This window comes from Martes martes (assembly GCF_963455335.1).
Source record: "Martes martes genome assembly, chromosome: 8".
NCBI classification, from domain to species: domain Eukaryota; kingdom Metazoa; phylum Chordata; class Mammalia; order Carnivora; family Mustelidae; genus Martes; species Martes martes.
In genome coordinates, this window is record NC_137895.1 from 71,486,556 (window position 1) to 71,513,242 (window position 26,687).

The following is a 26,687-nucleotide window of genomic DNA, read 5'->3' on the forward strand; positions in this document are numbered from 1 at the left end:
GTGTTTTTCTTTCCATCTGTTCACTTTTGATTTACCGTGTGGATGATCACATTTTAATTTATTATTATGGCAAAAGCAATGTTGTGTCATGCTATAAAGTACGTATGGAGAATAGTCAGGAATTTTTGTAGTCTGATCTTTCTAAATCTACAGAGGCTTAAATCCTTCACCTTTTTGTTATTGTTCTTTTTTTTTTAAGGTTTTATTTACTTATTTGAGAGAGAGAGAGGGTGAGTGCACACAAGCAGCGGGGAGGTCAAAGAGGAGAGGAAGAAGCAGACTCCCTGCTGAGCAGGGAGCCCCATATGCCCCTCCCTTCCTAGATCATGACCTGAGCTGAAGGCAGATGCTCTACTGACTAAGCCACCCAGGTGCCCCCTTTTTCTTCTTCTTCTTTTTTTTAAAGTAATCTCTACACCCAACGTGGGGCTCAAACTCACAAGCCCAAGATCAGGTGTCACGAGCTCTACTGACTGAGCCAGCCAAGCGCCACTCTATTATTGTTCTTTTTAAATAGTTTTATCAAAACTACTTTTTTTGCACCTTTTTAAAAAAAAGTATTTATTTATTCATTTGAGAGTGAGAGAGAGAGAGAGCACACAAGCAGGAAGGGTAGAGGGGGAGGGAGAGAGAATCTTAGGCAGACTCCATGCTAAACTCAGAGCCCAATGTGGGGCTCAATCTCACGACCCTGAGATCGTGACCCTGAGATTATGACCTGAACCAAAACCAAGAGCTAGACACTTAACTGACTGTACCACCCAGATGCCCTGCTTTTTTTTCCCCTTTTAAAATTTTTTGTCAAAACAACTTATCCAGAAAAGCTAGCCATAGCTTCTCATAAGATTCGGTAGTGATACAAACACTTTCATTCGGGGACATATGATCTCTAGGCAATATAAGTTACTGGATTGAGCATTTTTCCAGATCAAAAGATGACTGTGGGGGCGCCTGGGTGGCTCAGTGGGTTGGGCCACTGCCTTCGGCTCGGGTCATGATCTCAGGGTCCTGGGATCGGGCCCTGTGTCGGGCTCTCTGCTCAGCGGGGAGCCTGCTTCCCCCTGCCTCTCTGCCTACTTGTGATCTCTCTCTCTCTCTCTCTCTCTCTCTCTCTCTGTGTGTCAAATAAATAAATAAAATCTTAAAAAAAAAAAAGATGACAGTGACTTGCATTTTTCTCGCTGACTCTTAGTCAGAGGGGTACTGGTTCTTTGCCTTTCTCATAGACATACCTCCTGTAGATAGGAAATTGCTGGGATCTCTTCTCTAAGGTTGTACAGCCATGAGAAGCCCAGGCTTCAGTCTGGGCTTGGATCGATACCTCGGAAGAAACATTAGCTCCTCTTTTTGAAACTCTTCCTTTGCCTTCCTTAGCATTCCCTTTTGTTATAAAAATAACTCATATTTATAGATTCATAATAATACTGACAACTCCTTATGAGCACCTCCTGTTTATGAGGTACTCTATACACCTTATTTACGATGCTGTCAACTAATTTTGTCACCCTTTTATATATGAGAAAGCTGAACAGCAGAAGGTTAAGTGGTTTGGCTGAAACCATGCGGCAGCAAGGGGCAGAGTTAAAGCTGTAAGACCCTAAAGTCTCTGTTCTTTGCATTTCGCCATGCTGCCTTCCTCGTCAGGTGACCTGGATCATAGCTATGTGGTTTTGTGCTGCTGCTTATTAACTCCTGTGAAGAGAAATAAAATAGCCGACTCTTGGGACTGTTTTGAGAAGTAAATGGGGTAGCACACATATGAAAGGACCTGGGATAGTGTCTTGTGCATAGTAAGAACTGAGTATTTTTCCTAATTTCCTTTTTTTCCCTCTGTGTTGTCCTTTCTCCATCCACCCAACCCTATTCTCCAACCTCAAATTTAGACATCTCGTGATGGTCCATCCTACATCTATTCTCTTTTGTATTTCTTTAGGACATAATGTTAGTTCTCTAGGGTTGAGTATGTGGCTATGACTCAATCTTCCATTATTATTAGAATAAAAAATGTTGGGAGCCAAAGTTTGAGCCTTGGGATATAACCACATTTAGGTGAGGAGAAGAAGTGCTATTTTGTTAGGAAAAGAGAGAAAAAAAACCAAATAGGGGTTGTTGAATATATTGATATACTGCTGTAGATATCCAAGGAAGAGGGGCTTGTTGGAAGAAAGGATTTGGTCAACAATGTAAAATGCCAGAGTGGTCAGGATGAATAAGAAGTAAGAAAAGACCATTTGATATGATTTGGTCATTTGGATACATTTGAAGATCTTGGAGAGGGCAGTTTCAGGACAGGTGATGGGCAAGTGAAAAGACTGATGAAGAAATAAAGGTAGTAGTGCTTTGATGTGTTTGGTTTGTAAGAATTCTCAGAATTTAGCATATCTTAAAGATGTAGCATATTTCAGGGGATTTTTCCTTAACTTAGGACAAATATAAGTATTCTTATGGACAGAAGTTAATTATTTATGAAGGAGACTTTAGGACACCTGGGTGGCTCAGTCAGTTAAGTGTCTGCCTTCAGCTCAGGTCATGATCCCAGGGTCCTGGGATCGAGTCCTGCATCAGGCTCCCTGCTCGGCAGGGAGTCTGCTTCTCCCTCACCCTCTCCCGTTACCCTGCTTGTGCTCTCTCTCTCAGATAAATAAATAACATCTTAAAAAAAAGAGAATTTGAGGACTCCCTCTCCTCTTCTGAGGCACTCCTCATAATTCACTTAAACTCCATCTCTGCTTCCAGGAAACCCAACTTAAGACAATTGATGCAAAAGGATCTGTCTTTTCATTCTGATTTTTCAGTTTCCAAATGGCAATGTAGGAACTTACCTTTTCAGTTTCCAAAGATGGCAGTGTAAGAACACACCAAATCTACAGCTATGTATGGATCATTTCTCCCTGAAAAAGATGATCTGAAAACAGATGAACTGTTTCTCCATAACAAAGGATAAAAAGACATCAAGACGGGTCTTGACAGACCCTCAAAATGGGGACATATTAAGAATGTCAGGTGGTTGGGAATGCAAGCTGGTGCAACCACTCTAGAAAACAGTGTGGAGGTTCCTCAAAAAAATGAAAATAGAGCTACCCTATGACCCAACGATTGCACTACTGGGTATATATCCTAAAGATACAAACATGGTGCTCCGAAGGGGCATGTGCACCCGAATGTTTATAGCAGCAATGTCCACAATAGCCAAACTATGGAAAGAACCTAGATGTCCATCAACAGATGAATGGATAAAGAAGATGTGGTATATATACACAATGGAATACTATGCAGCCATCAAAAGAAATCTTGACATTCGCAACGACGTGGATGGAACTAGAGGGTATTATGCTTAGCGAAATAAGTCAATCGGAGAAAGACAACTATCATATGATCTCTTTGATATGAGGAAGTAGAGATGCAATGTGGGGGGGTTGGGGGGAGGTAGGAAAAGAAAAAATGAAAGAAGATGGGATCGGGAGGGAGACAAACTATAAAAGACTCGATCTCAAAAAACAGACTGAGGGTTGCTGGGGGGAGGGGGGACGGGAGAGGGTGGTGGGAATATGGACATTGGGGAGGGTATGGGCTATGATGAGTGCTGTGAAAGGTGTAAACCTGGCGATTCACAGACCTGTACCCCTGGGGATAAAAATACATTATATGTTTATTAAAATAAATAAATAAATTTAATAAAAAAAAAAAGAATGTCAGGTGGTTTAGACTATCAGAGAAGTTCAATAGACAACCAAGAGCTAGGGCAAGGTTGAATAAGAAAGTTCATCACTTACCAAAGGCCACTTCAAGACTGAGAGAGGTGGCTGTTTCACTTAATACATAGAAATAAACACAGAGGGTCAAGCAAAATGAAGAAACAGAGAAATACATTCCCAGAGAAAGAAGATCAAAATTTCAGAAAAAGACCTTAATGATGTGGAGGTAAGTACTCTACCTGATAAAGAATTCAAAGTAATGGTCATAAAGATGCTCACTGACCTCAGGAGAATGGGTAAACACAGGGAAAATATCAACAAAGATAGAAAAATATAAGAAAATACCAAACATAAGACTTAGAGCTTAGGAATAAAGTAACTAAAATGAAAAAATACCCTTGAGAGTTTCAACAGCAGACTGGACAAGCAGAAGAATGGGTTAGTAACCTAGAAGACAAAACCATGGAACTCATCCAGACAGAGGAGCAAAAATAAAAAGTATTTTATTTATTTAAAAAAATTTTTATTATTTTTTTATTAACATATAATGTATTTTTAGCCCCAGGGGTACAGGTCTGTGAATCGTCAGGTTTACACACTTCACAGCACTCACCATAGCACAGTGCTATGTCCATAACCCCAGTATCCATAACCCCACCACCCTCTCTACCCACTCCCCCAGCAACCTTCAAGGAAAAAGAATTTTAAAAAATGAATCTAACTTAAGGGACCTCAGGGATAATATCAAGTGGAATAATATTCACATTTTAGGGGTCCTGAAGGAGAAGAAAGAGAAAAAAGAACAGAAAACTTATTTGAAGAAATAATGGATGAAAACTTCTCTAGCCTAGAAAAGGAAATAGATGTCTAGATCCGGGAATACCAGAGAATATTAAATAAGACAGGAAATAGCAAGTGTTAGTGAGGACATAGAGAAAAGGGAACCTTCATGCACTGTTAGTGGGAATGTAAATTGGTGTAGCTAGCTACTCTGGTAAACAGTCTGGAGGTTCCTCAAAAAATTAAAAATAGAACTATAATATGATCTAGCCATTTTACTACAGAGTATCTTTTGGAAGAAATGCAAACACTAATTCAAAATGCACTCCTTTGTTCATTGCAACATTATTCACAATAACCAAGATATGGAAATAACCTAAGTGTCCATCCATTGATGGATGAATGGATAAAGAAGATGTGGTATATATTTACACTGGAATACAACTCAGGCCATAAAAAAGGATGAAATCTTGCCATTTGTGACAACATGGATGGACCTTGAGGGTATATGCTAAGTGAAATAAGTCAGACAGAGAAAAGCAAATACTGCATGATTTCCCTAATATGTAGAAATAAAGAAACAAAACAAAACCTAGACTTGTAGATGCAGAGAACAGATTGGTGGTTGCCAGAGTGTAGGGTGGTTCGAGGTGGGGGTGCAAAACGGGTAAAGGGGATTCAGAAGTGCAAATTTCTAGATATAAAATAAATAAGCCATAGGATATAATATACAGCATGGGGAATATAATCAATAACATTGTATTCTGTATGGTGACAGGTGGTAACTAGACTTACTATGTTGATCATATCACAATGTATATGAATGTCAAATCCCTATGTTTGTACAACTGAAACTGATATAATATTGGATGTCAGTTATAACTCAGTAAAAGAGAAGAAGAAGGAGACTTGAGGATGCTGGAGAGCAGAGATAATTGGTTGGTTAATCTACGTAAATTTTGAAGAAATCCTGAGACTATAACATCAATATCAGAGAGAAAAATCAAATTAATCATATTTTTCTCCGTGTGGTTGTATTATTTTTTAACTTTCAATTTCTTCTTTACCCTTTTTAATATTTCCAGATTTTCTATATCAATCACCTGTTAGTTTTTATTTTTAATAGCTCCTAAAAATCAGATTTAAAATGATAAAGTTATATAAGTTCACAACACTAATAAGGTATAGAAACACATAAGATGAAAATTAGAAGTCCCACATACCCTAAAACTCCATTTTTATTTATTTAAAACAACCACTATCAAAATTATTCTTGGTAACACACATATGTTTTAGAATCAGAAAACAATATTGAAAAATCACAGTTAAAGAAGTTAAACTTGAAAAGGATAATACAGCCTGGCTTCTGATTTCCTGACCCCTCTTGAAAGACTAATAAAATTATAAGAGAGGAATATAAATAGGAATAAACTTTTAAAAATGAAGAGAATGGAAGAGGAGACAATAGCAAAGAAAAGACATCAACAAAATTTTAGGAGATGAAAAGCAGATGGCTCGGTGTTATCTGACCAGGAGAGGACAGAAATCTAAAATTTGAGGGCTTGCAGCTGGGAAGCCAGCAAGAAGAAAGCCCGTTCATGTTGCAGAATTCCCGAAAGTTTCAGCAATTGGAGGTGAGTGCTGATGACACTAAAAACAAGAGGATTGGTTGGAAGTGTTCCAGATCTCCCCTTTTGCACAAACATAAGAAGTTGCCCTTGCACATGTGTTAGAAGACTGGGGATGAAACAGAGACTCTGGATGTGGGACATCAGATGAAAAAAGAGGAATTAAGAGAAAGGTTGTGTTATGAAGAGTGAGATCTCAGCCCCACCTTTTTACCTAGCTCCTGGAATATTATTAACTAGGCTTACATCTTATCAAGAAATTGGGAAGTTCCTCTCTGGGGAAACTGACTAGCATAAGAGAAAAAGCTGTGGATACTGACATTTGGGGATGCTCCCATGAAATGCCTGGGTCCCTGCTGGATCACACTCTGATGAGGCCCAGCAGTTGGTAATCACTACCCAACTATAAAGAACTTCCATTCAGTTGTTTAGTACCTCATTCTTAAATGTAAACAGGCAGCTCTGGATCTATAAATATTTCTCGAAAACCTCTAACATAAAAGACAGAGAGCAAAATGAACCAATAGAAAAAACATACACCAAACAGACAATGCAGGAAGAAAAAGAACACATAAAAAATGTTCTGACTGTGACTCTCTCACACACTCAAAATAAATTGCATTCACAAAGACTAAAAAACTATGAAATAAAACTTTCTGAAGATAAAAAAGAACTCTTTGATATTAAAAATGTGGTATTGGAAATTAAAAGGTCAGTAGATGGATTTGTTAGATAACATTTAGGAAATAATTTCCCCAAAAGTAGAAAAGAAAAAGATGTGAAAAATGGGGGGAGGCGGGGAAGATGAGAAGTCCGGATAATAGGAATGAATTCCAGGAAGAGAAATATAAAAGAAAGGGAGGGTAGAAATTAAAGAAATAGTAGAAAGCTGGTTGCAGATTGGAAGGACCTATTTCCTGGTTGCAGAAGACCAATAAGTGTCCAGCAAACTGAATGCAAAAAGACCCATGTAATGCATATTATTGATAAAGTTTCAGAATCCCTTGTTTAAGATTTAAGAATTTTCAAAGCTGAAAAATGATTACAGTATAATCATTAGATGTGAATGGTGCTAGATTTCTTAACTAAAACCATTGGAAGCTAGGAAACAATGGGTAACGGCCTTCAAATCTGGAAAAAGAATTATTTCAACATTAGGATTTTGTACCCAGCCAAACTAAGAAGTATTTGCAATATTCAAAGGCTTATAAGATGTATTTTGTTTTCACTCTTTCTCAAGAAGGAAATAGAGTACATGTTACACCTCAGTGAGGAAGTAACAACAAAGGGGGACAAATGGATAGAGGAGACCAGGTAATCCAAGGCAGAAAAGAGGTGAAAGCAATTCCCAAGGTGACAGGTGTTTACGGAAGTTGGAGAGGAAATAGCCCAAATTAGAGCAGACCAGAGGCTCGAGAAGACATGTTTCCAGGAAAAAAAATTGAGCAGATTGATTTTCTGATATATTTGACCACATCGACAAAATGTTTTAGTTCTTTGAAGAATTTAAAGAGGAATTACTGAAAGGTACATAATACATGAAGCAAATGAAAAAAGTTAGGCAATAACTAACTCCAGGAGAGCAGATTTTAAAAAGCCTACAAAAAAGAAAATAGAGTGATAATATATACTGCACGACTCAGCTCTTAAATTATACTTAGAGACCCATGACACTATAATAATAATGCTTTAACTAAACATTTAAAAAAAAGTTTTTATTTATTTGAGAGAGAGAATGAGCAAGGGGAGGAGCAGAGGGAGAAGCAGACTCCCCACTGAGTGGGGAGCCTGATGTGGGGCCCAATCCCAGGAATCCAGGATCATGACCCAAGCTGAAGGTAGATTCTTAACTGAGCCACGCAAACACCCCTTAACTAAACATTTTTATGTAATTCTATAAGGAATGTGAGTGAAGAAAGTCTGTGTATGTCTGTTGGGGTAGGATTAGAAAATGATATCTTTATCTTCCATAGTAGTAAGTCAACAGATAGTATAAAAAATGGAAAATAAAAACAGCACTATTTGATAATCAACATATGAAAACTATTGCCTTTTTTATCTAGATGCGGTAGTGGGGAATCTGAAAGAGATCTCTTATTTTTGTTGATTTAGGATACTTTAAACTCTGTACATACTTTGCTTTGCTAAAAATATAAATTTTACTTATTTTTAAAATTTAAAAATTTTTAAAAATTATTTTAAAAAAGATTTTATTTATTTATTTGACACAGAGAGAGAGAGAGAGATCACAAGTTGGCAGAGAAGCAGGTAGAGAGAACAGGGGAAGCAGGCTCCCTGTTGAGCAGAGCCCAATGCGGGGCTTGATCCCATGACCCTGAGATCATGACCTGAGCCGAAGGCAGAGGCTTAACCCATTGAGCCACCCAGGTGCCCCTAAATTATTTTATTTATTTGACAGAAAGAGAGAGAGAGAGTGAGCACAAACAGGAGAGCAGCAGGCAGAGGGGGAGAAGCAGGCTTTCCACAGAGTGGGAAGCCTAATGCAGGGCTTGATCACAGGACTCTGGGATCATGACCTGAGCCAAAGTCAGGTGCTTAACTGACTGAGCCACCCAGGCACCCTAAAAATAAAAAAAATTTTTAAAAGATTATATAACATCTTCTTTGAGGCAAGGGGTACCTTAGTACCTAGCCTTTAGTTCAGGAAATACTTTTTAAAAACTTATCCCAGGAAAATAATTTTGGGTGTGTTCACAAATCTAAGCATGAGAATGTGTACCACAGAGTTTGTAGCATCAGTAAACTGTAAATATCAAATTCCCATTTCAAGAGGGCAGGCACTGATCTCATCTTGCTTAGTGCTGTATCTTATTTAGTATCTTGGGTCTCTGGAATTGTATCTGACACATACTAGGTACTCAATAAATATTTGTTGAATATTTACTCAGGGAATATTTGAATTAATTCATTGGAAAAATGCACAAAAACCAATCCATTGATGGTGGTTTTCTCCGTCTGTAAGGATTATCTGTGATAAATTATTTTTGCCTACTTTCCTAATTTTATTTTTGAAAATTTCTAAAATTAACAGTTTAAAGTTATAAATTTCTAAAATTTAAAAAGTGGTACATTAAAAATTTAAAAGCAACCAGTAATAAAGAGAAGAGAGTTGACCATCCATGGAGGTGAGGCTGAGATTGTCTTATAATTATACTGTATTTTCTTCTGAACTTTCTGATCACTCAGACCAAAGGACCAGTTAGATAGCTCTCATCGTTTGATAAGTGGAAGCATACATTTTTATGTAACTAGAAAAAAATCTTCCTGACAATAAATTCAAGGAAGAAGTTATATAGAAGACAAGACCACAGAAACATAATAGACATTATCTACAACATCAGTTTTATAGGAAATTAAATGCTATTCCTGATGTAGCTCCTATACTGACCCTCAAAAAAAGCACATCTTTGTAATGTAGCTTGGTGAAGACATTTAGACAGGATAATTAGTTAATTCAGAGACTTCTCAATTTTTACATAGGTTACAGTTCCAAACGAGTTTTTTAAGTCCAAAATGACCAGTTTTTAACCTTTTGTTCCCCAGTACATTTCTACCAAATAGAGTGTGGGTTTGTCCTTCTACTTTTTGTTGTATATAGCCGATTTGGTACATTTTCTCCAAATGGTTAGGTGCTGTATTCATTGAAGGATTTTGAGGCAACTAAACCATTTCCTTCATGATCTCATGTCCAGGATTCTTTAGCAGGTCATCCCTCAACACTTGCCACGCACCCTCGGATGGGTGGTCCAGAGTGGTCTTGAACACAGGCAAGCATCCTGGCTCATAGCACTTTTGCATCAGTAGTAGTTAAACCATCGCCTTCGAGTTTTTTCAGAATGCCCTATTGTTACCCTAAACTGTCACTGGGTTAACAGACATTTGGCATCTGTGCTGCTTCTTTAGCAATAAACATCATCATTTCTCACTTCTCCAGTTGTATGCAGTCTTGTTAACCCCTGAGCCCTGAATACATCATAGTATGTTTATCTGGTCTCTAATTTTCAGCCTCTGCTTATCCTTTATCTACAAACTGAAAAAAAAAAAAGTCCATTTCATCTATTATTTCTTTCTCTTTTGCCAATTGTTGTTTCTTTATTCGCTCTTTGTTAAATGACTCATTTCATCTATACTTGTAATATCCTGTATTTTCTCAATGCTTTCAGTTTAAAAAAATCATCTCTACTCTTGTTTCCATTTCCAGGCCTACGCTTCTCCTGACCTGTAGCCATCAACTCTCTCAATACCTCTGTACTTTTCTGTCATGGTGGGGGTCAGTGATATTCACAAAACCATTCAAAACTAAGTACAAGTGCAGTGAACATAGCTTCGAGTGAGGGAAAATGGGTGGGTGTGATGAAAATGCCTGCTTGATTGTTTTCACAATATGTTGGTGGTAGGTTAAGTTGACACGTTTGACCTGGAAAATATCTCTGTCTCCATTTGTGACAGTTTATAGGGTGGATATTTGAAAATAGTTGCCATATATTTTTTAAAAGATTTTATTTATTTATTTGACAGAGAGAGAGAGAAAGCACAAGCAGGGTGAAGGGGAAGGAGAGGGAGAAGCAGGCTCCCTACTCAGCAGGGACCCCAGTGCGGGATTCCATCCCAGGATCCTGGGATCATGACCCGAGTTGAAGGTGGTTGCTTAACCAACTCAGCCACCCAGATGCCCTGAAAATAGTTGCTTTATGTAATGTGAGTAGCTGACTTGCTCATTGCTTGACTTGATGTAAAGAATCTAGCTCCAAGTAGCAAATGAGTTAACAAACACATCCTTTCATCTCTCTCAAATACCTGTTTCTTTAACCACACGTTTAATGGGAACTAGATGACAGTCGAATGTTGTTGGCAACCTGAAATGCTGATACTCTGTGCTGAGTAAAGAGAGACGCATATGTTTTAGAGATGCAGGTGGCACAGTTAATATTCTGTTTAGAAAATTGAGAATCCCTGGCTGTGTTGTGTTGTGACACAAACTTCCATCCTGTGGAAATGGGTCGTAGAGCAAAGCCAAAATTTTTCTCAGAAAAATAAATTTGAGGGGCACTTGGGTGGCTCATTGGGCTAAGCCTCTGCCTTCGGCTCAGGTCATGATCTCAGGGTCCTGGGATCTAGCCCCACATCAGGCTCTCTGCTCAGCGAGGAGCCTGCTTCCCCACCTCCCCCACCTCTCTCTGCCTGCCCCTCTGCCTACTTGTGATCTCTCTCTCTGTCAAATAAATAAATAAATAAAAATTTGAATCTCTTCAAATACTGGAACAGTTACTCACAGAAATAAAAGAAGCGTGAGCCCTAAATCATAGAAAAGATAATTAGGGTCTGGAAAACTTTTAGGACAAATGCTCCTGTCCTGCATTTAATAGGCAATAGAGCTGGGGTGAATTAGGGAACTTGACTCCTGAACTTCACCCTCTAGAATTCACCACTCCCCTGGTTATCTTAATATTTGTTGATTGAGTTCCCAGGTTTAGAAAAGTCTGTGTAATTTGGAGAACCCACAGTGCTTTTATCTTACTTTTGTCTCCTCCTTTCCATTTGCTTTGCCTTCCTATAACGTCTGCTCATCTTTCACAGAAATAATCTCAGACTTAAGTGTCATTACAAAAAGAAAGGATGTTTCTGAAGAGAATTTTTATATATAATACATCATGTCTGGCTTCCTAGCACAATTGAGGAGCACCATGGACCATGATTACATAAAGAAATCCCTGCTGCTTCCATCCTGCTGTGTAAACCTGTACATTGGAGCAATAACCCAATTTTAAATCAGTGTAATTTGTAATTTGGAGCATTTGCCACTTGCACAAGTTTAAAACTCAGTGGCGTATGGGGGTGTATGTGTGGACTAGTGGCTCTGATCCGAACCTTATTTTCAGAACCCCATGTTCTCCTGGACCACTGCTCAGCTGCCATCCGGAGTGGACACACCTGCCCTTTCCTACGCTTCTACCCAAACCTGCTCAAGTGAATTCACTGCATTCCTCCTTTTAGATTTCAGGCCACTGAAAACGTACTGTCCAAATTTGGTGCATATCTGTTTAGCTGTTTTGCCACAATCCTGCTAATAGACTAAGAGAGAAACGATTTTATTTTTAAAGATTAAACAGGAAAATTTTATGTGTCTTTCAAATCTCTACCTTTTTCAAAAGGGGGGAAAATCCAAGAACAGTATGTATAATGGTTTTCTCATACCTAAGTATGATGGTAAGTAATTAGAGGGGAGTGCAAACTGGAGAGCTGAAGGGTGAAATTGCTCTGGATCAGCGAGAGGAGATGTGATGGAGAGAGGATGGCTGGGGTTGGTGAGAAGAAAGGATAGGATCGTGTCTGGGCAGAGGCAGGCATCCACCAGAAGATTTATGAAGTTTTGGTGGTGTGTTGACCCTGCCCCCTCCATGACAACTTCTATAAAGTCCAGATGTGTTTGTTCGATTTTGGAATTGGATTTATTCTGGAGGATCTGTGTTTGACGCCACAAGAAGTTTGGTGGTGCAGGTAAAAACCGCATTTACACAACCCTGCATGATCCCCTCCTGCTGATGTGCCGGCACCACGCTCTCTTTATTAGAACTTCACTGGTTTCCTCCGTGTTTTTGAACACACCAGGTAGACTCTGCCTGAGGGTCTTGGCACTTGCTGGTGACTCTACCTGAGCGCTCTTCTCCTGTATAACCACGTGGCTCACATCCTCCCCTCCTTCTGGTCTTCACTCAGTTGTCCACTAACACCATGAGGACTTACTTAGCCCCCTGTTGAAAACTGCACCTCTTGCCCCCAAACCACATCTTTTGTCTTGTTTGTCTGGCTTCTCCGTTAGAATTTAAGAGGGCGAGATATTCCCTGTCCCCTTTCCCCAGTCTGTCTCTAGTGCCTAGAATAACATGGGACCCATAGAAAGTGCTCAATAAATATTTATTGAGTGAATCAAATAATAACTGCTGTCCAGAGGAACCCAGTTACTTCCTGCTACCAAAACAGCCAATGGGCGATTCTCAAAGGATAATATTAGACTCCTTCTATCTATATAGACAGGTAAGCATAAATAGGAAGACTGAAGAAAAGCATTCATTGAAATCCTTCCTAGAAAAAAATTTGTGTGTTTTAGTTCAAATAATGATGTGTAGATGTAGTGCATTACAAAACAAACATGTACTAGGCAAAACTGGATCATCCTTGAAATATTTATGTTCTAAAAGTTCCTCCTTTAAGTCTGTTCTTCCTGTTTTAGAGAAATGCAAATTACACATCGCAGTAATCTACCTTTCTCTGGAACACTTTTCCTTTCTTAGGCAGTTATTTCAAATGGGACGAATAAAATGCTGCTAAGTAAAAGATTATTTGCTGTCTTGAGTAGTACACAAGAGCTGTTTTTCTCTGCTTTTGTCATCCTGGCAAATTGTCTAGAAGATTAATCTTTGAAGAGACTTTTTATTATATCCATAGAAAACATTATTTTAGGCAATAATCTAATGAAAGTATTTCTCCTCCACACCATTCAAGACAATTTTACAGAAAAATAAGATGAATACAAATCTCTAAGTATTGACTGTGTATTTTGAATCTCTTGGGTCAATGATGTCAGCTATTACAGGGGCCCGTACTGTGAACAGAAGGTATTGCCTTTGTCCCAGAGAGGGACCTGTCACCGCTTATTTCCCCTCTCCTGCTGTGGGTAGGGCTGTGCTGCTGGTTCACAGCGACTGCTGCAAGTTCTCGTTCTATATCCTGGACACTGAGTCATAGTAACTCCCGACTTTTAAACTTGCTTCAAAACCGATCATTTAAGATCAAGATTCCTTTAAGTTAGGAGGAGAAACAACTATGTTGGCTCAAACCCTGCCTCCCATAATCTTGGTGAAATCTGCCATAAGAAATATCTCTCATTTCTCTGTAGGCCGCCAAATTCTTCACTTAAAGAAAAGCCCTCTTTGATTTGAAGCTAACTACTTAGCTTCTAGTCTTTTTTTTTTTTTAAAAGATTTTATTTATTTATTTGACAGAGATCACAAGCAGTTGGAGAGGCAGGCAGAGAGAGAGAGGAGGAAGCAGGCCCCCCGCTAAGCAGAGAGCCCGATGCAGGGCTCGATCCCAGGGCCCTGGGATCATGACCTGAGCTGAAGGCAGAGACTTTAACCCACTGAGCTACCCAGGCGCCCCTAGCTTCTAGTCGTAATAGAGTGAACGTGTATAGTTTATCATCCAAATAGGGACATGTTTAGGAATGGAAGGGAGGTGACTATTAATATATCTGGAAAACAATCATAACCTAGGATTGTGTGAGGCAAGCTGAACATTGTGGTTCCTAACTATGAGGGAAAGTGAAATGAATACTTACTGAATGAAAGTGAAATGAATACTTACTGAAACCATGATATATGCTAAGTGCCCTTGCACGTGCTCTCTCTCTCCATATGTATATATATACACATACATATATATGTATATATATGAAATATATAATATATATACACACATACATATATGTGTATATATACATGAAATATATATTATATATAAAATGTATATATTATATATAATATATACATGAAAGTGAGATATTATACATATATACACATACATATATATGTATGTGTGTATATATATCAGAGGATTGCTTTGAAAGTGAGATATTATACATATATACACACATACATATATATGTATATATATACACATATATATACATATATATACACACATGTGTGTATATATATATATATACACACATATATATGTATGTGTGTATATATATGTATAATATCTCACTTTCAAAGCAATCCTCTGATGGGGATCTTGGGCACATTTTCAACCATGGATCTGAGGCTCTGTGACACTTAACTCAAAGAGTTAACATATAATAGTGTACAAGGAATTTTAGGAACTCGATTCAGGAGAGTTTCCAATAAGGACTATTGATTTAGCTGTCTGGAGGAGATGCATTAGATACATTTTTGGCCACAAGCCAGATGTTAAAATCAATAATTGACTGAAGTCAGATATTGCTAGAATAGAAAGAACTTTTTGAAGACAAGATTAAATCTGAAACCTTATCAAATATTTTAAAAGTCAAATTTTGAAAGTTTGACGCTATGGTGGAGGAAACAGACTTTATCAGCACCATCAACTGGTGGGTCACCCCTATGGTGCCCATGCAGTGGATCAGTGATCCTAAAGGGACACTTATTATAATCAGACAAATGTTTAGTGCACAGTAGAAGGAACCTGGGATTCACCACTCAGCAAGTCTCTGAAATCTTGGACCTGTTGTTACTGAGAAATGTTTACCAGCCTACAGCAGTTATTTTGACAAGCTTTTGTGTTTTGGATCCCCGTAGACTAAAACCATAAGGAATTGACTTCAATTTGAATTTTGGTTAGTGAGAACAAAATGCGCCTTGAGATTTTGTTTCTCTAACATTTTCTTCTTTTCTTCCTACTTGTTAATTTTTCATTCAGTCAATGTTTATTAAGCACCTGCTCAGTGTATCAGCCATTGTTTCAGGAGATGGAGATACAGTAGTGACGAGAAGACAAAAGTCTCTCTCCTCATGGAGTTTACATTCTGGGACTTCAGGAGACAGACAATAAGCAAAACTTTAAACATACAGCATATAAATAGTTTTAAGTACTGTAGAGAAGAATAAAGCAGGTAAGAGAGATGTGAAGAATTCTCTACTATGATTGGGTCATGATGATTTCTCATGATGTCGGTTTTGGGAATTTTTCTTTCTTATGGAATTTTTTAGGGGGAAATGTGGCATATAATTCCTCATGATAAGATATGAAGAGTTTCCAGCTAAGACTTTTTTTTTTGAGCAACTCGTTGTCTAAATGGAATTAAGTAACTGAAAATTATATGTAGCTCCTAAAGTTCAGCTTGTTTAATATTTTGAATGTTAACACATCAACTAATTCTACAAAGATTTGAATTATCATGTAATCTCAACCCTGTTATTCTGCCTTACATTATTATTTAAAACTTAATCAATATTTGTTGGCAGAAAAATGGTATAGTATTTTTCCTAAACTTATCTTCCAAACGCACTCTTCTCTTCACATATCCTTTTGCTGACAATTTGTTCTCCTATGCAGCCAATAATTCTTCATAATTCAAAAGTACATAAAATTAATAAATTTCACAATAAATTTATTATCAGCATTTTATTCTTCCAGAGATACATTTAAACTTCCTCTGACTGACAGAATTTCAATATATAAAACAGATAAAGAGATTTTTTTTTTTTAAAGATTTTATTTATTTGACAGAGAGAAATCAGAGCTAGGCAGACAGAGAGAAGGGGAAGCAGGCTCCTGCTGAGCAGAGAGCCCGATGCGGGGCTCGATCCCAGGACCCTGAGATCATGACCAGAGCTGAAGGCAGAGGCTTAAACCCCTGAGCCACCCAGGCGCCCCAGATTAAGAGATTTTAACTCTGGTTACTTCCAAATTGCTCATCGGAATTTTATTTTGTTTTTACTTTTTTATTTGAGTATAGTTGACATGCAGTGCTACATTAGATTAGTTCCAGGTGTACAAAATAGTGATTCAGCAACTCTAGAGTTAGGCTGTACCCGTCACAAGTAGCTCTCCTCCGTCTCCATACAGTGCTGTTACAATACCATTGATTCTATTCTCTGTGCTGTACCTTTTGCTTACAAGATTTTTAAGTTGCATATTTAGTTAAAACCGTAAACTCCAACAACATTCCCTGTGTGTGTTGCTCACAACAATACCCTGTTTAGATATGATGGTGATGTGAATTTTTACACAAGTTCTTGTCACACACACATTCAGGGACATGGAAGTGGCATTGAATTGGCTGTTTGGCAACTTGACTCCTCAGCCTTCCAGTAGCTGGGTATGAAGCTGAAGTAGATCAGCAGCTTTTGGCCAAATGTGAAACAGCAGTAGAGCTCCCCGTCACCCCTGCCTTCCCAAATAGTCATTCCTTGGAAGCGGCCCAGTAGGGATAGCCATTGGAGCAACAGCTTCCCAGCCTTCTTCATCTCTGGTAACTAAAATGTTGAACATGGCATCTGAGAGAGTCTCAGAAGGTTCATTTTGGTACGGGACATTATTAACTGAATGGCGGGGGGGGGGGGGTTCATCCTTATTTGCCTGTTTAGTTTCCCCAGAACCTTAGTCTTCCTTGTTGGTGGACACCATCAGTACAGGTGGTTCTCTTGGCTTAGTTGGTATGCATGGCTTTCATTAGAAGGGGGTGAGAACCTGAGTGAGTTTTTAGTAAGTGGCTCCCAGGCTTCATATTTACCTTCTCTGTGCAACTGTGGCATCATTTGATAGGAATGCTGCTGAAGCTTGAATTCGAATAATAAAAAGTATTTAAATTTTGGCTCCACTACTCAATTTACATTCATCTGAAACGTAATAATCTGCAAATTTAAACTTGAATAGAAAGGGATTTACTTTTGCTTTTTTGACCCTGAGATTTTTATTGTCTGCTGCAAAACGGAAGCAAATAATAGGCAGCATCAGGGTAAAGCATGAGAAAGGGGATGGGGACCAAATTGACTAAAAAATGCTAAGAGCTGGTATATGTCATCTCTCCAGGATCACCGCCAGGTTGGATGGAGGTAATGTTCAATAGTCAGCTGTCAACAATTTCTTAGTATTTGTGTTGTGTATTCTGATGAAGGGATGAGTCTTCCTGTCTCATACCGCTGTAGCAGCTTCCCTGCCTCAGATGACTCGCATCCTCCTTCTTCCTGCCAGCTCCTCCCAGGCTGCAGACCTCAGAGCAGAAAACCCTTCCTGGAACCCATAGTGTGACTTCATGCCCTCCTCTTTCTGAGCAACTGCAGCTGTCTGTGCACATCTGTCATGGCGCTGGCCCCACCCTCCTGCCTTCATAAATAGTGACTTGCTTGTTGGTTGCCCACCTCTTGAGCATGTTTTCTGAAGACAGGTCTGTTTAATTCAATTTTATATCCCAAGCACCTCACAGTGTTCGGTGAGAACTCTGTGAAAATCATGACTGCTGCTTCTACTATGGCTACTATGACTACTGCTGGTGGTACTATTCCTACCGCTGTTGTTCTTGTGGCCAGTGTAGCTGGTGAGCTAGTGGCACCCTCCCAGGCACTCCTCCTGAAAGGAGTGCACACATTTCACACTGTGATCCCTCTCTGACCCTCTTCTGGAGAGGGGCATGGCAAGAGATGAGGAGGAGGCATTCTGGATGGAGGGAAAGGTTTGAGAGTTATGATAGGAAAAGCACTCTCATCTTGCAAATGGTGATATGATTATTACAAATTTGCTGTAGTTCTTGGGTATTTGTACACATGGGACACTTTCATTTTCCATTGAGTATTTGGCTTTCCCACAAAGGTCTGATTGCTCTGACCATGGTGATGCCATAGGAAGAGATGTAGATTTGAGTCCATCTAACACACATTTTATTAATAATTATGCAAACACTTATTAACCTAATGAACTTGAGCAGGTCTCTTGGCCTGAGCTTCAGTTGCATTATAGGTTTATAATGTAGTGAACTCAGTTTTTTGCGGATGAAAAGAAGAAACCAATGTGAAAGGATATATAAGCAGCCAGGCTCTAGACAGAAGGAGGTGTTATTATATGGCCATGGCCAGTTTTTCCTCTGAATTTCCAGTAGCACTTTGTACTGAATGGCAAATTTAGCTTGGTTTGGAGGTGAGAGCTGTGGTCTGGTTGGAAGTACTGACATGAGATTTAAAAAAAAAAAAAAGGCAAAAAACTGGGAGCAAAGCCATGCCCCACCACTTCAGTAGCTACGTGACCCATGATAAGTTTCTGAAAAAAGAATCTTAAAGCTATTTAGCTCTAAGGTCATTCACTGTGAAGATGAAGTGGAAAAATATCTCTAAAGGCACCGGGTACAGTGCAAGTGCTTGGCCATTGTTTAGAAAGCATTCCTTCAGGGCAGAGAATGGTAAAGGTGAATCAAAAATGTTCTGAACAGGCAGCACGCAGAGGAAAAAGCCTAACTCAAACTGGTGTGACCTGAGTGAGTCCTGGAATGACCCCAATTCCATTTCCTCAGATATGAATCAGGGGTAATAATAATAATTGTTTCTTAATTATATCTTAGGGTTATTGTAAAAACGAAAAGTTGTAAAATATCACCAGGCTTGTAATAGTGGCTCAAAAATTTAGTCATGCCTATGATAATTCTCCTTATTTCTAAAGATAGTCTTTTTTAAAAAATAGGTTTTATTTATTTATTTGATTGGGGGGGTGGTACATGAGCAGAGGGAAGGGCAGAGGGAGAACCAGACTCCTTGCTGAGCAGGGAGCCCAATGCAGGACTTGATCCCCAGACTCCAGGATCATGACGTGAATGGAAAGTTGATGCTTAATGGACTGAGCCACCCAGGCGCCCGCCCAAAGTGGTCTTAAGCCATGTCTAATTTTATGTTATGGAATAAAGTGTCTAGGATACTCTTTTGACAAAATGCAGGCAAGTCACTGTGTAACTTGACTGCCTCCATTTCAGGCCACCTATTAGGTGATGAAACACTGATAATGAAGATGGAGGAGTAGAGGAAAGAGGCACAGCTGGTAAGAGATGGAATAATGATGTCAGAGCAAGAAGTGATGAAAATTCTAAATTCTAGCAACTTTTTTTTTTTTTTTTGTAAGTAGGCTCCATGCCCAGCATAGAGCCCCACGCAGGGCTTGAACTCACAACCCTGAGATTAAGACCTGAGCTGAGATCCAGAGTCGGATGCTTAACCGACAGAACCATTCAGGCAACCCACAAATTCTAGCAAATTTGATAAGATGAAGGCTTTCTTCCTGAGCCCCTCTCCCCCGTCCTTTCTGTGGAAACCCTTGTAAAGGGGAAGTGAACCAGAGCATGCTGAGAAAAGCACTGAGTGGTGGGGAGAGTGTCAGGGCCCCTGACTGAGGTGGGGGACCCCCGACACTGACACGGTGTATTCACTTCTACAGCAAAGTGGGGCTATGTAGTAATGACATGTATTGAAATTGTACTATGTGTGCCACCTGGACGTTTTTAGGGAATTCTCATAAACAATGTTTGAGGCTGGTTGTGAAGCTGGGATGTTCCCCAGTTATGGAGTTAGTAGGTGGCGGAGCCAGGATTTGAACCCAAGTACTCCACATTACCTTTCCCTTTCAGCTTTAAGCGTCTACACTATAGTGGCCAAAGATGTCTGAGCAAGCAGGTCTGTGGGGGCACCACTCAAGTGGTTTATGTTAGCAGTTTGTTTCATTGGGCCTTCTAAAGGTGGTGCTGGTGAATAAGCTCTTTTACTCCTGAGAGCACAGGGAATAAACAGAGTTGGTTTATGACAGATTTTTAAATTGAGAAGAATGTAAATATTGGCTTGTAGACTAGTGACAGGGCTTCCACTGAGGGTCAAGCAGAAGAGCCAGCCACCCGTGAACTAGCCCAGAGGAGTGATGTGACCCAGGAGACCCTGGTATGTCAGACGCTAAAGGAGTGGAGATCCCTTCTCAGGGGTCATGGTTCTGAACTGTGCCCAGTACTGCTAAGAGATCAGACCAAACAAGAACCAAAAGCCCCACGAGATTTACTACTTAGAACACAGATGGCTTCGCTGGTGTTTGAAATCACATCGCTCATCTCATTCTGTTTCTATTTAGAAGGATTTTTGCCAGGCCTTGTTCCTTAATTTTGTTTTGTTTTGTTTTGTTCCTTAATTTTGCTTCCTACATGTAAAAGTGCCTGGTCATTGAACTTATCCCCCTAACTGTTAAATCACCATAAAGACACATTTCTGCTGCAGCTGCATAGCTCAACGTCTGCAGAAGACCCTCCAATCTTTTCTGGGCCTGGAGGTTTCAGTCAATCAACAAATCTGCAACTATAATGATCATGTTTGCCTTCAGACACATTTTAGCTGCATCTGAGAGCTAATGTATTTTTTTAACTTTTTTTTTTTTATTAAAAAAGATTCCAGTCATGCATTTTGATGGCTGGAAGAGTGAATTAATAGTAGTCTAATAACCGTGGAGACACAGATGCTTTTGTGAGCCGGCACTGAGGTAAGGCTGCACATCTTGGTAGGAATGACAAGTGAATGAGTCTGCCGCTCACTTAACCTGCTGTTCTTTTCTCTCTCTCTTTTCTCTCCTAGGAAACAGATGGAAGACTGCTGTGACCCCGCCCATCTCTTTGCTATGACTAAAATGAATTCCCCCATGGGGAAGAGCATGTGGTATGATGGGGAGTTTTTATACTCATTCACCATTGACAATTCAACTTATTCTCTCTTCCCCCAGGTTAGTATAGTTTGTTGTTGCCTTGCTGTATAGTTTCCCATGTATCTTGACATCATAGGGAAAAGGTAATTGAGTTTGCCTAACGAAGCAGATCTCCTTCTTTTCATCTCCTTTCTTCTCTTCTTCATTATAAATGTTTTTCTTTATAGCTGTCACCTATTTTGAAGAAATCACATAATGTTTCCATACAGGCGCTGAAGTAATAGTTTTCTTAGCCCTTCTGATTTGAGTCATATGAGACTGAAGGAAGCAAGGTCAGGAATTGTGGAATTCTAGTGTTTCAAGGTTGGCTGTGGAATGATCTTGAAGATTTGCAATACTGGAATGTTTTCTTAGGACGGGTGTTGCTCTTGGGGACTGGGAACCATATGGTTAGCAGTTTGCTTCTTAGAGCTCTTGGATCTTAATCCTGTGGTCAGACACTGCTCTGAAGTGGAGGAGTGGCGAATGTGGAGAGAATGAATTCCATCATTTTTGAAATGGTCTAAATGAAGCCTTGGTTACTTATAGTTTTTCTTCTGGGTTTCCTGAGCAATGAAATAAAATGTTTTACTAAAATATATGCAGTGAAAGGGAAAAATAGAGAAATTGTTATTTCTAGGGAGCCCAGGTTGGAGAGGGAGGTGGTTGTTAGGTGAAACTGCCCTTAGGAAGAAATGGAGAAATGAAGATTAGCCTCCCCAAGTCTTCAAGCCACTCCTGGTTTGGCCAGATGATTGGGCAGAAAGGGAATTCACAGTTAAGAGTCGGAAAACAGAGCTGGGCCTTTCGTGTGTCTGTATTAATAGCCAGGAGGCTTCAAAGGAGGGACCTAATCAAGCTGAGGCACAGGTTCTGCCAAATCCAAAGACACACTCTGTGAACTAGCCCATCTCCGCTAGTTCATCTCTAGATATTTTGGTTGAACTTCATGGTCTTAGTGTGTAATGATTTTTTTTTAATTATTTTATTTCATTTTTTTTTAAAGATTTTATTTATTTATTCGACAGAGAGAGAGAGATCACAAGTAGGCAGAGAGGTGGGCGGGGGAAGCAGGCTCCCCGCTGAGCAGACAGCCTGATGTGGGGCTCGATCCCAGGACCCTGAGATCATGACCTGAGCCGAAGGCAGAGGCTTAACCCACTGAGCCACCCAGGCACCCCCCCCCCAAGGTTTTTGTTTTAAAGTAGTAAAATAGAAGGTTGAATTCCTGGCCATCATCCATGTGTTTTTTGTCTCTTCTCCATTTGCCCCTGAGAGGCTTCTCAGTGTCAAAGGAAATGACTAAGAGCCATAAAATGTGAGATTGAATTTCTTCTCCATTTCTTACTAACTAAATGCCCTACTAAGTCACCCAGCTCTTTTGAGACTCAGCTTTCTCATCTGTATAGTGGCGAGAGCAGCACCTGTCCTCCCACCTCATGGAGTGGTGGTCAGGATGGATGTGAATAATGCATGTCCATGGACTTTGAAGACACAAAGCATGTTACAAATGTCGTGGTTCATATGTTGCATCTTCAGACTGAGGAATGAAGGAGATAATTGCATTAGTCAGGGTTTAAGGCAGGGAACAGAAATCTTCCTAGGTATTTTTAGCAGAAAGATACTTCTTATTGGGAATTAGGTACTTAAAAGAGCATTAGAAGAATGGAGAAGTGGGAGTCAAGAGTGGCTCCTGGAATTACTTAGTTCAAGACTTTACTGCCATAACTGTGGTTAAGAGATTAGAAAGCCCCAGCTGCTACTGCCATTAACATGGTCACAACTGCCTGTGACAGAAACAGGGTCGGGAAGATGGGTTCCAATTTATCTTCTTCTAAATCACCCTCAAGTGCATCTAATGGCTAAGATTAATTTGCATCTGGAACATTAGTTGCAGAGAAGTCCAGGAGAGGCAGTTTTTAAAACAATCAGGCTGCAGCAGGAAGCTAGAAAAGAGATGGAATGGAGGGTAAACAAGCCAATCCACAGTATCCTTTATGTACAAAACCTGATGTCAACTTGCTATGAATGAAGAAGAGATAAGGAAGCAATCTTCTTTAAAGCTCATCAAATAGAAAAATTTTTAAAGAAATCCAAAATAGTCTTTTTATACATGAGGGTTTTCAGTCATCCCGACTGACTTCTAACTTTGTGCTAGCAAATAGATTTGAAGAAAAGAGATGATTAAAGAAATACAAACTAGCCTCCCATCTTATCTGTCAGTTGCAGCAGTAAGATAGCAGGAAACATTTCCTTTTTAAAGTGTGTGCACATGAATTCTGTACTTCTTTGTGCTGGTTGTAAGACCAAGGAACCATCCCTGAATAATAAGGAAAAATAGTTTTTCTTAGGAAGCAGAAGTCATTACATCAATGTGTGTGTGCACAGTTATGACAAAGAGCTAAACCAATTCAACGAATAGATTTTTTTTTTAAAGTTACACGTGTATTTTTCTGCTGAGATTCTGAAATGACTAATTTACAGAAATCCCAGAAAACCAGTGTGCAGTAAAAAGGATGGTATATATCCCTGTGCCCTCACTCCATTATTATTCCTTTGCACAATATTCCTACTTTGATATCAGGAAGCTAAGTTACTGGTTAATTGATACACTTCATTCAGATTCCTGTGGGAAGAAAGTTGTATGTGCTATTTAGGTAGAAATGCAGCTGAATGGGTTAGGCTCAATGTTGTTGGTTGAACAAAGCATCCCTTCTTGCCCTGAATTTCAGCAAAATAATGCCAAATCACTCACGCTCTAACTCAGGTGTATAATTCTACGTCACATTTTAAATTATGTATTCTAACATGTTAATCTTGATTTTTATTACGTGTTCCCCCTACATGCTCAATATATGTTAGCTATCATCATTATTGTTATTCCGTTGCCTACCTTTATCCACTGTTTTTTCTTGCTTCTGGAGTTGTTGCCAAGAAGCAATACAAGATCCTCTATGTATTGTGAAAATGTAGCAGGCCCTAAATCAGGGCTGGGGGGGGGTCCAAGGAGGGTCCCATGAGAGCCAGTGTGCGTTTGTTTGTTTGTTTGTTTTAAATAGATTTTATTTATTTATTTGACAGAGAGAGAGAGCATAAGCAGGGGGAATGGCGGGCAGCGGGGAGAGAGAAGCAGGCTTCCTGCTGAGCAAAGAGCCCGACATGGGACTCGATTCCAGGACCCTGGGATCATGACCTGAGCCGAAAGCTTTAGTCTTGGGTCACTTAACCAACTGAGGCACTCAGGCACCCCACAAGTGTTCTTTGAGATGCGACAGTGAATCTCCTTAATTATAATATTCTTCCTTTCTTTTCTTTCCTTTCCTTTTCTTTTTTCTTTTTTTCTCTTTCTTTCTTTTCTTCCTTCCTTCCTTTCTTCCCTCCCTCCCCCGTCCCCCACTTCTTTCCTCCCTCCCTTCCCCCCCCTTCCTTCCTTCCAATTAGTTGTTTCTTATTTGGACCTCCCATAATTTCCTATAGTGTTATTATCAAATTCATTTAGTTCTACCTCATATACAGTTAGCTACATAACTGCATATCCACAGGTTACAGTTTTCTGACAGTCGTTATCTGCTGATCTCAATACCATCTTGTGAGCTTCTGAGGAACAAGAGTATTTTTTCCCTGTTGGGCCTAACGCAGGGCTTCCCACTTGATAGAGATACTCATTTTTAGCTGCTGGTGTTTGCCTAGGGCTCCCTATCTTTGACCTCCTTTGGGGGATCCCCTGAAGTGTCCTTGCGTGAACAGTTGGAGACCAAGCAGGATGTTTTGATGCAGCTGTTTCCAAGTGGCTCTATACATGTATTTTCGTTAAGTATTGGTTGAATATTATTAGGCTTAAAGGGCTGAAGTTTAATCTTTACATAGATTTTTCTAGAATATGCAGTGTGTGTGTGTGTGTGTGTGTGTGTGTGTTTGGAGTGAACGTTGTGACGGTAAGTGTTCCTGCTTTGAGAACACTCCCATCCTCTGTGTCCCCACTAATTCCTGCTTTGCCAAAGACTGTCCCTTTTAAGTTTGCATGGTCCCATGTGTGTAGCTATTACCTAAATAAATACTATTTTGACCTAAAACATATCCGTGCCCAGAAAAAGCATAAATTTCCTTGGAAATGAGCGAGGGAGCAGCAGGAATGTTAGAAACCACAACTGTGCAGTTATAATCTGAAAAATATTTCCTTTTGGTGTAATAAAAACACGGTCAGCTCACTATTCACTTATGTTGTGCTGAATAGTCATGTGATATAAATCAGAAGCCAGACTAGCCATTTTTTCTCAGAATATCCACCCAAGGCCATTTGTAAAGAATCACAAAGCATCATTAATGCACCGCAGACATATTTCCAGCTCCTCTGTTTGCCATAAGCTCTCTGACGTGTTCCACTTGGCCTAGACTCGCATTGCCCTTGGCCTGTGGGAAACCCAGCAGGACATTCTGAAGTAGTTTTGTCTAAATGGCTTTGTTAAAATGAAAATACACATTTTTTTTTTCCTTTCACAGTCATGTGCTTAATAGAATCTCCGGAGCCTCTGGATATCCCTGAGTCTCACAGCAATTTTTTTCTCCTTGCTAATGAAATTTGGATTATACTGTATAATCTACAGCATTTGGTAACTTGTTTTTCTACTTATCAATATTATTATGATAATTTTCCCAATCATGTACCTTTTTGAGTAGGAAGAAACTAAGAGGACTGATGTTTGGTGGACATAGATCTTTGCCAAATCTGTGTTAGGTTCATGTTGTCAGGCTTACGTTTACCTCCTTTACAATAGAAACTTGGCACAGAGGCTTAATGGAATAGGTACTTATTTATCTCCCAAAATAGAGAATTAGCAGGTGGGTAGTTGAGGGTCAGGTGATGGCTACACAGTGCCATCAAGCTCCCAGGCTCCTATTTCGATGCTTGAATGCCCTTAGTTGATGGCCACAGGACCTTCCAGTTTCCGTCCAGGATCCTGCTGGAAGAAGGAGGAAAGAGAAGAGGGAATATGGAATGTATCCTGCTGATGTGTCAGTGGTCAGGATTCAATCACGTGGGCATGTCTAGGTGCAAGAGAAGTTGGGAATTTCAGTATTTCAGTTCTCAGCAAATGCCCTCTATGTGCTGACCTGTCTGTCTCAGCTTCTTCTCATGTTATCTCATGCTATCATTACAGCAACTCCATATGGATGTTCTTACTGTCTTCGTTTCATGGATGAAACAGACCAAGAAGAGTTAATAAACTTACTCAAGGTTCTAGAGCTGGCAGCTGGAAGGGCTGGGATCTGAAACCTGGCCTGTCTGATAGCAAAGCTTCCATTGTTTATTATCTTGCTTGTTTTTTTT

The 26,687-nt window shown here is 39.6% G+C and overlaps 1 protein-coding gene across 2 annotated transcripts in view; it reads left to right on the top strand.

Moving 5' to 3' along the window:
* ST8SIA1 (ST8 alpha-N-acetyl-neuraminide alpha-2,8-sialyltransferase 1) overlaps positions 1 to 26,687 on the top strand; it is a gene marked incomplete at both ends in the record, with an annotated part of 137,914 nt that overhangs the window by 29,452 nt on the left and 81,775 nt on the right. The window contains one exon of one of the 2 annotated variants that reach the window (XM_080809949.1): positions 21,253 to 21,397. In XM_080809949.1, the coding sequence (XP_080666075.1) occupies positions 21,253 to 21,397 (145 nt within the window). Of the gene's footprint in view, positions 1 to 21,252; positions 21,398 to 26,687 lie in introns of those variants that run through there. The other variant, XM_080809950.1, reaches the window with a different exon arrangement.